The sequence below is a fragment of the Sceloporus undulatus genome, chromosome 1, assembly GCF_019175285.1.
Source record: "Sceloporus undulatus isolate JIND9_A2432 ecotype Alabama chromosome 1, SceUnd_v1.1, whole genome shotgun sequence".
Classification (NCBI taxonomy): Eukaryota; Metazoa; Chordata; class Lepidosauria; order Squamata; family Phrynosomatidae; genus Sceloporus; species Sceloporus undulatus.
Window position 1 is genome coordinate 23,188,788 of NC_056522.1, and position 14,069 is coordinate 23,202,856.

General features: G+C 40.3%; 1 protein-coding gene across 1 annotated transcript in view; it reads right to left on the reverse strand.

Moving 5' to 3' along the window:
• Positions 1-11,570, reverse strand: part of MALL (mal, T cell differentiation protein like) — a 22,303-nt gene extending 10,733 nt beyond the window's left edge. The window contains exon 1 of the mRNA XM_042445674.1: positions 11,425-11,570. Coding sequence (XP_042301608.1) covers positions 11,425-11,535 — 111 coding nt within the window. The 5' untranslated portion in view covers positions 11,536-11,570. The remainder of the gene's footprint in view (positions 1-11,424) is intronic.
• Positions 11,571-14,069: the final 2,499 nt, after the last annotated feature.

Genomic DNA, 14,069 nt, shown 5'->3' on the forward strand with positions numbered 1-14,069 from the left:
ACTGTGACTCGAAGCAGCTTTATTTTGGCTGTCTGTAACAGGCCATAGATTCATATCAAAAGGATGGGTTGGCCCATGTATTTCTGATGCTCTAAGAAAATTAAAATTAAGAGTCAGCATGGTGCAGTACATGTTGGAGGAGGATCAGTGAGACCTGAGATCAAATTTTGACATCGTCATGAAGCTCAATGGCCTATCTCACAGGGATGTTGTGAGGCTAAAAATGGGCAAGAGAAGCATGTCTGTAAACCTGAGGTCCTTGGAGGAAAGGTGGAATATCAATGTAACAAATACCTATACAAAGAAATAAATGTATTTATTTATTGGATTTATATCCTGCCTTTTTCTCAAAATGAGATTCAAGGTGGCTAAATAAATCTCCTGCCATCACCTTAAACATGTGAGAGCCACATATTTGCTGACTAATCTTATACATGGTTACTTGTGTTGGATGAGGCTAATTCTCTCCTGTTTAAAACTGCAGCCTAAATTACAGATATACCTCAGTAAATGAAGTAGATGTGTTCCTGGGATAATTTCTTTAAGAGAAAATTTGATGCCCTCCCCCCAAAATGAATAGGTTCCTCTACCACAAAAAAGAACATGTTTCAACCAACTTTTTAATCCAAAGCTAACAATATGCACATGTGAAATAAAACAGCCAGGTCCAGTAAGGCTTCTTTGATCATGCATCCAGGGATAGCCTTTTTGTTCACCAGCCTTGATTTTTCTAATGATTTCTATCTTCATGTAATAATAATAATAGGATTAGGCTTATCTGCTGTCCCTTTTTATCTCTGTTTTGATGTTCCCACATGCACAATAAGGAAGTTTACTTTTCTTGTAGGAAGACATACAGTTGAATCAGCTAGACTAGAAACCCACTCTTTCCCAGTCAAACATTTGTTTATTACGTTGTTTACTACAGACACACTGCTGCAATCCAGCATCAAATGTCTGTATTTATCCAATGCCAATGCTGCTTAAAAAACCTTCTAGCTAGAAAGAAGATGAAGAAGAAAGGGCAGAGTGTAAAAAGCCTTTGTAAAAAGGAAGCTTTGCTTACTGAGGTATGTCTGTACTTATTTTAATATACATTTTTTTAGTTCTAGTAATGTAACTGTGATACTCCTGTGCTGTACATTTGGTTAATCAGACTAAATATTACTCTGGATTCTTGCTGCAATGATTAACATAACTTAGAATCCCCAGGTCTCCTACAAGCATGCTTCCAAGAAGTGGATAAATCCTCATTTTATACCACATCTTTGTCTTGATTGCAATTGCAGTTTCAACTGGTGCTCTAGAGATTTGTTGAGTATTAACCTGAAAATGGGCAGCTTTGTTTAAATGAGAGTCTATGCAGGTGCAGAGAGATGTCTGACCTGGTTAGCTACTCAGCTGTGTCATTGCTGCTTCTCTACAAACATAGTCACAGGCAGTGCCATCTTTTTGCAAATCCAGGCCCCGCCGATGGGTCAGGACTAGACCTGCACTGCACAAAATCTGCAGTCCTATATACACACTGGGAATAATTCTAGAATTATTTCTGAGCAAACATATATAGAGTCTAGCTGCATGGTTCTGAATTGCCTTTCTTACCACAGAGAAAACCCTGCAATGGATGTCGCTTGGGATAAACATGCTTAAGATGAGACTACAAATATTGAATGCACTGAAGATAGGACATACAAAGTTGTCCTTATTTTCCTTGTCCTCTCTATTTTCCTCTGTGTCAATATTGAGATACTATACTCCTTACTATACTGCCCTCTTGAACTTACTAAAACACCATGGCTATTGACAACATACTACTAACTACCCAGCCTGCACAATGCTGGTTTCTTGGATTTATTTATGGATTTTATCACATGGGGATAATTGGAAGTATAAATGGTGGTTATCCTGTGAAAATCATGCATTCATGATTAAGATTTTTACACGATGTCATGAATAAAGTGTCATTATCCCAGGAATATCGTGCAATAGCGATAAAGGTTTTCACATGACATCATGAAGAAAAGCTATTAAAGTGCCATTATCCCGGGAATAACCAGGCAATAAACAGCAACAAATCATACATTGCGAAATCCCATGAATGATTTGCTGCTGTTTATTTTCTGGTTATTCCCGGGATAATGGCTCTTTTATTGCACTGTATGTGAAAATGTTAATTGTATTTTAATTGTGACTGCGCGATTTACATGGGATAATCACCATTTAAGCTACCAATTCCCCCCCTCCCACCCCCGTGTAATAAAGTCCATTCTGACTTTTCACACCTAAAGACTTCATAGTCGGAGCAGAATTCTTATGAAGGGCAAAGCCCCCCTTCCTTCTCCTTCACACACCCCTGGATGTGTCATGCTTCCATTGCAATGCTGTATGATGGCCTCTATGCTATTTAAAGAATACTCAGTAATCATAAGTGTGTTTTTTTTCGCCATTAAGCCTTGTTACCAAGACAACAACAGCACAGGTCCTCACCCACTTTGTGATTCTTTTCTGTTACCTCCACACCCATGCCCTCTTCCGTCCTCCTTGCTCAGCTTTCTTTTTTCAAGGTCCCCACCCAGAAGTCATTGAACTAGACTCTGTGGAATAAACTACAAACCTTCCTGCTATTTGACAAACAGAAGCCTATAAATAACTCATCTTTTAAAAAAACGGCAGCTAATACTACCACTAATAGCAAATTGAACATTTGGTCTGTTCAAGGCTACTTTGGCTTTTTAACGAAAACATTCATAAACAACCAGTAATAGGGGAAAAAATGAAATAAATGCATCTGAGAAAGTAGAGTGAAGTCTGCAAAAACTCATGCTGCCAATTTCTTGCTTGCATTTAGTCTCAAAGGTGTTACAAGATCTCTCTACATGAAGGGGATTCATTGACTGACCCCTGCGATGTTTGACCCCACAATTCTGGCCCAAAAACAAAACAGATCCGACAAACATGAAATCTGTTCATCCCTCTGACAACAAAAGGACACCTGTGAAGCCCAGCAACAAGGACACAGAAAGGGAAGGAATATTTGGAGTACATCTCATATCATTTGAGCAAATTTCTCATTATAAACAGACTATTCATTCCAGATCATTGATTACAAGTTAAGAACAGGACCACACAATTGGATTTCCACATTGCTGTTGTGTGCCTTCAAGTCATTTCTGACTTATGGAGACCCATAACAATTATGGAGTTTTCTTGGCAAGATTTGTTCAGAGGGGTTTACCTTTGTCCTCCTCTGAGGCTGAGAGAAGGTGACTTGCCCAAGGTCACCCTGTGGGTTTGTATGACTGAGTGGAGATTTGAACTCTGGTCTCCAGAGCTGTAGTCCAGTGCTCAAACCATTACACCATGCTGGTTTTTTGATACTAGTTCCTATGAAATCACTTCAACCACCAGTATAAAAACAGTCACATATTTTGCAAAGGGGTTGCCAAATGTACTTGGAACTACCTGTTCAATGCCAAGAAAGCAGGGAAGGGATTACCTCTTGAACTTTTCATACTGACAGGTACATTTTAACATATGCTTACTCAGACCTGCCCTCCCACTGAGTACCTGTGAGCAAGGATCACTGTCAGCGTAAGCAATGATCCACCCTTCTGAGAAGCAATTAGACAGGTACTTAGGATTGGAAAGAGCAGGGGGAAAATATGAAAAACCTTATTTTAAAAACTGGTGAAAAAACCAGACTATCATTATATATATATATATATATATATATATATATATATATATTAATGGTTGAAAAGAGTAGCAAACTGTGGTCCACATCTTTGGGATCTAGGGTTGGGTGTTTTCATGTACAAGCTTTGTTGAATTGTTATTGTAATGGGGCTGTAGCAAGATGCATGATATAGCAGTTTAGGTGTAGGACTACGACTTTGGAGACCAAGGTTCAATTACAAGTTCACCCAGAAAACCTTCTGGGTGACTTTGGCCAAATCACATGCTCTCAGCCTCAGGGAAAAGGCAACAGCAAACGTCCTCTGAACAAATCTTGCCAAGAAAACGCCATGATAGGTTCATCTTAGGGTTGCCATAAGTTGGAAAGGACTTGACAGTACACAATAGCAAAAGTAGCAAGCTTAATTTTCCATATTAAATTTGTAATGCCAGCTGTGCACCACAAGAATATATGGACAAATGGAGACTTACATTTTCCTACATGAATAGAAGAAAAACAGATTACCCTCTCTTTAATTCTACAGATGCCAACCAGGGTGGTACCTGAATCTTACCTCAACCCTAGGGATCAGACAGGATCTTTCACTGTAGCTGACAGTGGCAGGCTGGTTCAGGGGACAAAGGGAAGCTGGTATGGCAGTCTGTCTTCTAAAAGGAGATAGCTTGGGGGACTGGCTAAAACAGGTACTCCCATATCCCAGCAATGGCCATCCCCCATTGTTTGCCAGTCCTGTAGTGATCCAAGCCCACCTTGTTCAGCATTCTGTTTCCCAAACTGCCAGCTTAATGTCTCTGGAAAGCTTACAAGCAAAGCAAGACAACCCTTTCCCAGTAAGGCCAGCCAGCAACTGACATCCAGAGGCTCATTGCCTCTTTGAACATAGAAATTCAATTGAGCTATTGTGGCTAATATCTCTCAACAGAGAGATTTGCCATGATGTCAGGTAACCTCCTTTCAAAACTGCCCATAAATCATTGCAAAATGGCAGCACAACCAAATGTACGAAAATCCATTTCCTGAACTCTCTTTCTTGCAATGCAGTCCTCCACTGTTTAGAAAGATAACATCACCCAGATACAGATAAATTGTGTCAACATATCAGTTTTATCACTGTTTGCTTGCACCTAAGCCCCACTGAGGATGAAAACAATTATTATATTATTTGTCAGGAGCTGATTCTGAAAATGCAGACCTTACAAGTGTACTTTGTTGGAAAGGGTCAAACAAATAATAAAGAAATGTGATTTACAATGAGAACTTGGCTGTAGATAGCATGGACGGGCCAGCACTTATGCCATCAGAGAGCCAGCATGGCATAATTGTTTGGGTGTTAGACTACAACTCTGGAGACCAGGGTTCAAATCCCAGCTCAGTCATGAAACCCACTGGGTGTCCTTGGGCAAATCACACTCTCTCAGCCTCAGGGGAAGGCAATGGCAAACCTTTTCCAAACAAATCTTGCCAAGAAAACCTATGATAGGTTCACCTTAGGGTCGCCATAGGTAGGAATGACTTGAAGGAACACAACACACACAAGTAAGTAGCCACATAAACCCAAGATCACATCCTCCAACTGTCCTAGCTTGGCAGGACAGTGCCAATTAGTCCTTCGTTGTCCTCCTTTCTCATCTGCTATTAAAAGGTCCCATTTTCTCTCTCCTTTCACTTTCTCTCTTCCCCCTCAGCTTATTTCAGTGGTTGCAAACTGAATTTGAAGCACCAAAAGTAGTTGAAATTAAATTAATTCAATAGGGGAGAGATAGAAAAAGAGGGACAGAGTTTTTTTGTGGGTTTTTCAGGCTATGTGGCCATGTTCTAGAAGAGTTTCTTCCTGATGTTTCGCCAGGAAGAAACTCTTCTAGAACATGGCCACATAGCCCAAAAAACCCACAAAAAAACTATAGATCCCGGCCATTAAAGCCTTCGACTTCACAGAAGGACAGAGTTTTACCCTTCCGAGGAGACTATGGCAAAAGCAAACTGCTGCCACCTCTCCTAGCTTGTGTGTCCTTTCTTGTTAACAACATTGACATCTTGACCACATGCTGATGTTTAACCTCATGTCCTAATTTTCTTCTGTGGAATACTGGAGGGTATGCAAGACTAGTTTTGCATACTTAAAAAAACTACTCCTTCAAATGAGTCAATTATGAGTTTTTTAAAAGTCCATTTTATATCTGACAAGTTAACATAACTTTCAAGAAAAGTGGACAGGCAGACAGAGAACCTGGAGCTGAGAAGGAAAGCCCAGAACTGTTGACTAAAACAGAATAAGATCAGCTGATTTATACATCCGTTATTAAAAGTGTGAAGGCAGGGCGGTATCCTCATGAGTGAACTCATTAAGATTTAATTTTATTTAGACATCTAAGAGCCAGTGGTGGTGTAATGGTTTGAGCATTGGACTATAACTCTGGAAAGCAGAGTTTGATTCCCCGCTTGGCTATGTAAACCCACTTGGTGACCTTTGCCAAATCACAAATCTTGGCTGTAGAAAACCCTATGATAGGTTTGCCTTAGGATCACCATAAGTCAGAAATGACTTGAAGGAATACAACAACATACATGTATAGGATCACATATTCATACAGGGTTCTCTGCTATTCTAGTGACATGTGCACTAGAGATTTGGTGCATAAGAAGATTTAGTCCCCATGAAGAGCTTTTTAAAAGGGTACTCTTTTAATTCCTGAACAATTCAAGGAATAATGTCAAATTGCATGCTTGGCCAGGGCTAATATGGAGACTAAACTGCATTCTCCACAACTTCCTGTCCTTCTCTATAGCTTTGATGCCTTCTTGCCTTAACCATCAGCTCTTTTCCACAGCATCCTGTCTGAAATACCTGTCTAAATTACAACCATAGTTTAATCTGACAATGAGGATTCATTTCTTTCTATTCTAAACATGTAAGATGTGAGTCTTGTAATGCAACACTGAAATGTGATTACGTATTTATTAATTTATTTTAAAATACACATGAAATAGTTTTCTAGGGTGTGAAGAGGTCTGGGCAGGGACTGAGCTTTCCACCATTTCACAATATTTTTCTTATGCCTCTTTGCAACTATTGTTCCCTGATTTGCTGCTGCTGTTGACTGTACCTTCTGTTCATTTCAAAATGTATTGCCCGTTCCAAAACTGTGAAGTAAGTTATATCAAAGAATCATGTCTGAATTTCTGTTCTACAAAGTAGAGATTTCTTCTTGCTATGTCTTCATTATCAACATTGTGTGGTGATCACTTTCTTCAAATAGCTGAGTTTGTGAATGTAGCTGAATAGCACTTCTAATGATATACACACCCTACCAACGTCAAAGGCAGAGTCCGACAGAATTAAAGTCCACACATCATACAGCTCACTTGGAAACGTGATCTGGTTATTGCAACAATACTTGATCACATTCTCTAAAGCGTGTCCTACAACTTCCTGAAAGGTTTCTGAAGTGAAGCAAAGCTATGAAATGTAACCACAACTACCCCCACAGATTTATTTTTCAAAATGTAATGATAGCCACTTGGTTAGATATATGTTTTAAAAATAACAACTGAGTCATGACAGATAAGGTCTACCAATTCATGTAATCCACAATGAACCAAATGGTGCCTCCATGCTTCCCATCTTCTGGTATACAGTAGTCAGAGATTGTTGATGTTAACTGCCATTATGTCAGCTTCACTTTAAGCCACCCCTATGAATTAGAGACCTCCAGGTCATCAACAGCCCTGCTTAGGACTTGCAGATTCAGGGCTGTGCCTTCCTGAATTAAGTTTATCCATCTGTAATGCAATCTCCCTCTTTTCCTACTACCTTCTACTTTATCAGGAATGATTGTATTTTCTAGTGAGTCATGTCTTCTCGTGATATGTCCAAAGTATGACAGTCTCAGTTTAGAATCTTGGCTTCTAGGGAGGGTTCAGGCTTGATATTCTTTAGCACCCATTTATTGGTCTTTTTAGTAGTCCACAGTATCTGTAAGGACTCTTATCCAGTACCACATTTCAAATGAGTTGATTTTCTTTCTGCCAGCTTTCTTTACTGTCCAGCTTTCACAACCATACATACAAACTGGAAATACAATTGCATGGACTGTCCAAACTCTAGTACAGTGGTGCCTCGGGTTACGAAATTAATTCGTTCCGCGGCCGCTTTCGTAACCCGAAAAGCCTTCGTAAGCCGAAAACCCATAGGCGCTAATGGGGAAAAGCCGCGATTTCGTGTGAAATAGCGCCGAAAAGCACCAAAAAATTTTTCGTAACCCGAAAAAACATTCATAACCCGGAACAATTATTTCCTATGGGATTTTTTCGTATCCCGGAAATTTCGTAACCTGGGTATTTCGTATCCCGAGGAACCACTGTATTCAATTATGTATATTTACACTTGAGGATCTCGTCTAGTTCCATCACAGCTGCCCTTCCAAGTCCCAGCCTTTTTCTGATTTCTTGACTGCATTCTTCTTAACCTGCCTTTGCACTTCCTTCAGTAATTGTTCCAAGTCTTCACTATTTTCTACTAGTTGTATGATGTCATCTGCATATCTTAAATTGTTCATGATTCTTTCTTCAATTTTGACACCTCCCTCCTCTGAATTTAAGCCTGCTTCATGAAGGATATGTTCAGTGTATAAGTTAAACAGATAGAGTGATAAACTGCAGTCTTGCCTGACTCCCTTGCCTTATTCTGCCTTGCTTCTGGTCCTGAGTACAGGTTTTACATCGAGACAATCAAATATTGTGGTACACCCATTTCTTTAAGAGTGAGCCATAGTTTTTCCATGATCTATACAATCAAAGGCTTTGCTGTGATCTATAAAGCACAGACTGACTTTCTTTTGGAATTCTTTGGTGTTTGCAATATGATACTGAGTGCCTCTTCCTTTCCTGAACTGAGCTTGGATTTCTGGCATTCCTTGTTCTATAAGTGGTAAAAGTCAACACATCAACAGCTGAATGTCTTTTCAGCTTGAGTACAGTTAAGCATCCATGGATTTTGGTATCTATGAGGGGGTGGTCCTGGAACCAAACCCCAGTGGATATCAAGAGACCACTGTACATGGTTGGGACTAGGAGTGAGAGCAGCTCAGTCTTCTCTTGTTTGCAGATGCATTTTGGAAGAACTCTGTCTCCAAACCTGCATCTACTCAGACTTCCCTGCTTCTCTGGCCTACATGAGTCAATCTGCTCTCTTGTGTGGTTAAATTACTCTATACCACATACAGTCTTGCCACAGCCAGCAGTGAAAGCTATCTAATCATTGCCTCCAGGCTTAATTGGATAATGAGCCATATATTGAAAAGAAAACTCCTATAAGAGCAGATGATGTCATTATATCCTTGAAACAATCAGCCTCCAGGAGATAAATAACCAGGGATGGGAAAGGGGTGGTTCCCCAATACTAGATGTGCTGGACTGGATGCTTTAATGCACTGTTGATAATGGCTGGTTGGCCAAATCTTACATAGGCAGATTATTGTTTAAATAGTCCAGGGTGCTCAGCTGATGCTTCATCAATGGGCATGAAAAGTTAGGAGATGTTCTCCTGGTTTCTGGGCATCACTCTGGGAATTAGATAAGCAAGAGGGCTTAGAAGTGTCACCAGGTAAAGAGTGTGTGAAAGGAAGCGAGATTGAGAATGCTGTATATAATCAGAAATGTAGGTCAAAAAAATTGACCCCAAAAAAACTGAGTCAACTTATCCACAGGCCAATGTAAGTCCTGTATCTTAACTCTTATTTAAATGAAAGAACCATCCCCTGATGAAAAGCAAGAGTATAACCTGTCCTGGAAGCACTGATTCCCCCTACTCTTTCATTCAGCCAGCCTTAAGAGTAAGCTCAAAGAGTTACATCTGCTGGAATTTTGTAAGTTCTTTGACATTGTTTTGCTTTGCTTCATTCTTTAGATCCTTTGATATATGCCCCTAGGTTTTACCCTCAACCTATCCATGGGTCATAGGGCAATCTTTAATTTTGGCCCCCAAACTTGCCCTTGACTTATACATAAAGTGGACTTATAGGCAGGTTACAGACCGCCAAATAGTATGTATACAATACGTACTAGGGTTAGGAAGGGGCGGTGCTTCCGCACCCCCCTAACTCTAGTACGTACAGTATTGAATACGTACAAGATGGCAGTGCCCTGTTCATACGGGCGCCGCCATCTTTACGTATTGGACGCTGAGCGTCCGTACGTGTCGCAGCCTTTATGACGTAGCGAGTGCGCCCCTGGCGCCTCGCTACGTCACAAACGCGACTCTAAAAGAAGCTCCATTTTGGAGCTTCTTTTTCGGTCCGCGCGGGAGCCGCGCCGTCTGAAGGCTCCGGCTCCCCCGCGGACCTACCAGCGGCGGCGGCAGACCGCCGCAAAGCGGCGGTCTGTACCCCGCCATAGTCAAGTATAGACGGTACACTTAGCTGAAAACCGAGGTGTCTACACTTGAGAATGGCCACATTGTACTCTGTGGATGCAAAACTTAGAAACTTTCTCTTTTGCATGACAACTTTCTAAACCATTCAGTCAAGCTTTACTATTAGGAATATATTAGCTGCATTTTGGTTGACTAAGGTTGTTTTTGCTGTGTTGCATGTTATCTTTATATTTACTGCACATTAGAGTGACAGTTTTATGATTATGATCTATGCTATCCTGAAGTTGAGAAGGAGGGAGGGAATGAATACCATAAAGGCATCTTAAAAAGCAGTAGCTCAGTGGCAGGGTACATGCTTTGCACTAAGAATGTCCCAGGTTTAGATCCCAGCTTCTTCAGTTGAAAGCATCCAACATCAAGTCCTGGGAAAGACCAGTACAAGGTCTTAAACTGTTGCTACCAGTCAGAGGAGACAATACTGGAGTGAGCAAACTCATGATCTAAGTCAGTTCCCTATGTCCAGTGTACTCTCCATCAAAAAGGGCCCCTGGAACTTCTCACTATACAGGGAGTATGCAACAATATAGCACTAAGTCTAAATTCTATATTAGTGCACAGGCGGAGGCCCTCTTGCTAGAGAGAAGACATACACAACAGTTCCAAGCTCTGGAAAATCACTCTCTCTCAATTTGGTGTCCTCCAAATGTGTTGGGCTAGAAGTTATCATCCACAGTTGCATGGCCAACAAATCTAGAGGCACCAGGTTGGTAAAGGCTGATCTATAGCCACTAATCCAAATTTTCTTTCAAGGAACTACTACATTTTCTCAATCCGGGGAAATGTTCATTCCACCAGTGTACTTTCCAAGAAGTTACAATTTCCCTGCTTTCTTCAGTAGTTTCCTCTTTTGGCTTCCATTTCCTTTCAAAGATGTCCCAATTAAAAAAAATATATTTTGCACTCAAGATGGATCTGACAGATTGCAATGGGGTATGTGCTAAACCTGAACAGATGCTCCAAAATCTTGCAATAATTCAAATTCAGTTATCAGAAGGGCATTCTGAAATAAATTAAATCTGTACACACAGTTCCTAGTCCAATAAGAAACTGCATGTGTAAATGCATGCTTATATGAGAGGATTTCCTTATTCAAGTCCACATCAATATAGTCTGTGTTTATCATACAAAGTTTCAAATGTCTTGGAACCATTACTCACCCTCATATCTATACGCTATGTCACATACAGGTTTATCACTGTGTGAAGTGTTTTTTGTCAAGCAGAATGTAGATTAGCATTTTTGTTAAACATAATGTAGATTAGTCTTTTAAAATAATAGTTTTAAAAGTCTAACTTACCAGCTCTGGCAAGATGAAAGCATATGGTATCGTTCTGAAAACACTTAGTCCAGAAGGAATATTTTCAGATGCTGGGGAACCAGAAGCTGGTCCTGGAGCTTTGTTATCCATTTCTGTACAATCAAAACTGTTCTGGCACTTACAACTCTGCTACTCTTTGTTATCTCTGTGACACTACCATTGGCATGCGAAGCTTAAAATAGTATCCACTGACACACCCAGGTGGACGTCAAGGGTGAAACCAGTTCCAGCTTGGCAGGTAGCTGTTTAAGTCATCAAAGAAGAATCAACTATACAAAAGCTAATAAAACCTATCAGAAAGCAGAGATCAAATCCTCTGTGAAAACAAAGAGGGCAAGCAGGGGGGCTATGGACACACACACTTCAGCTGAAAAACTTTACTTTTTTATAGTCAGTTTGCCAAAAGAAGGATTTAATGGTTTCTTGAACTCATTCAGTTTCTAGCCATTGTAACCAACAGGAAAAATCCTTAGAAATTAACTATTTATTCTGAAAGTCTGTATACTTTTAAAAACATGTTTTGCAAGATAACAGACTCACAGTTTTGAACTTACATTAAAAGATGTTGGGATCTGACTTTTGCACAGCTGAGGTAAGAAAAAGGTCTCCCAAGGGGCAACTAGTTGGCTTGTGTCAAATGTTGGGATCAGATGAGTCTTGGGTCACTCCAGCCAGTAAAAAGCAACAACTGATGTGAGAGGTTACAGTTTCCCCTTGGCTGAAAGAGGGCTGCACAGAAACTTCTCTATTTCATTTTTCAGCCCATCACTGGCATAAACCTGTGGGCAGGTGCTGTAAAGGGGGAGTTGAGATAGCAGGATGAAGGCAAAGGAAAAGAAAACAGGAAGAACTGTTACTGAATCAAGTTCCCTGGCTTGTTTTTGTTCTGGAGCCAACATGAGGTTTGCTTGGAGACAAAGAATGCTTTTGTCTCCAAAATGTCTTTGGTCTTATTTAAACATACATTTGAAGGGGGAAATTGTCTTTTGCTTTTGGGTTAGCACGCTCTGTGCAACAGAGCAAAAGTTAACGTGTTAACTGGTATTTATTGGTTTTGAGTGCAAGACTTACTTCCAAAAAGAATTGGGTGCCAGGAAGAAGGTGTAATCAGAGAAATGATGTCTTAATAAACTCAGTGCATGCAAATTTACTGTGTACATTCTTCTCAGCTGGTGGGGCAAAAGTCAGCCAAGCGTGTCAGCTTTCTCTGCTCCTAAAGGTATTAGAATAGTTTTAGAATAAAGAAACGTTGGCCTTCCAGATGTTTTAGACAAACTTCCATAGTCTTTTACCACTGTCCATGCTGGATGGAGCTGATGGAAAGTTGATCAGCCTTATCTACCGTGATTGATGATAAGGTGGTATTGGATGCTAAAGTCCCAAACCTCTGGAGGGCCAAAGCAGAGGCTTTTGTTGTTGTTAACTGCCCTTGAATCAACCTCAACTCATGGCAACCCTGTGGATCAGAGATCTCCAAGACTCCCTGTCCTCTACTGCTCTGCTTAAGTCTAGTAGATTTAGACCTGTGGCCTCCCTAATTGAGCCTATCCATCTGCCGTGTGGTCTTCTCTTTCTGCTGCCCTCTACTTTTCCCAGCATTGTCTTTTCTAGTGAGTCATGCTTTCTCTTGATGTGGCCAAAGTATGACAGTCTCAGTTTAGTCATCTTGGCTTCCAGTGAGATTTCAGGCTTGATGTGTTGAAGAACCCATTTGTTTGACTTTTAGGCTGTTCACAGTATCCTCAGCACTCTTCTCCATCACTACATCTTGAATTAGTTAGGAAATGAAAAGTAAACCTATAGCCTTAAGGATAGTAATCCTGTCTGCTCAATCTGTACACTCTGCTGCAGGGAAAGGAAAATGTATGCAGAATTAACTGCTTAACCCTGTGGGAGTTTAATTTTTTTATACATACATGCATATATATATTTAACTGATGGGATTGAAGCAACCCTTATATTAACATAGCAGCACATTTTCTAAATGCTCTAAGGGCAACACTGACGTGCTTTTCTGAAGGCCTCCATTGTTTTGTTGTTAAATGACTGGGAATACATCCAACAAAGACCTATTTCTGGTTAGCCTTGCTGAACTAGTTTCATCTCCAGTCAGGTGCCAAGGCTAGATTTCTGCTTTGAGCCCACTAAGCAAACTTCTTAAAATAATTGCATTATGAATTACCACTCCTATCTCCAGAACCACTTGGGATGCTTAAGCCAAATTCACTTCAATGAGATTTATTATGCTAGGAAAACCATGAGAAGGGGGAAGCATTCTGAGGCACCATGTGTTGCAAAATAACAACCTAACACTCCAATCTTAAAATACTGCACCATTATGCTTACAATATGGGAGTGGCAAAAGGAAAAAAAGAAAATATGCTGGTATGCTTTATATTTCTAGTCTATTCCTACCATGTCAAACATTCAGCACTCAAACTATTGTTTGTAGTGTAAAGCAAGGATTCCCGGGAGAGGTTTTGATCACATACACTCCCTGAAATCATTACGGAAATCAGGTTCAATATTCAATATTACTTTGGTCCAATTTGATACTTCACTTACAGAAGTTATAATAAATGTTAGCATTTGCCTATACTGTAATTCTTAGTATCTTAGAAGAG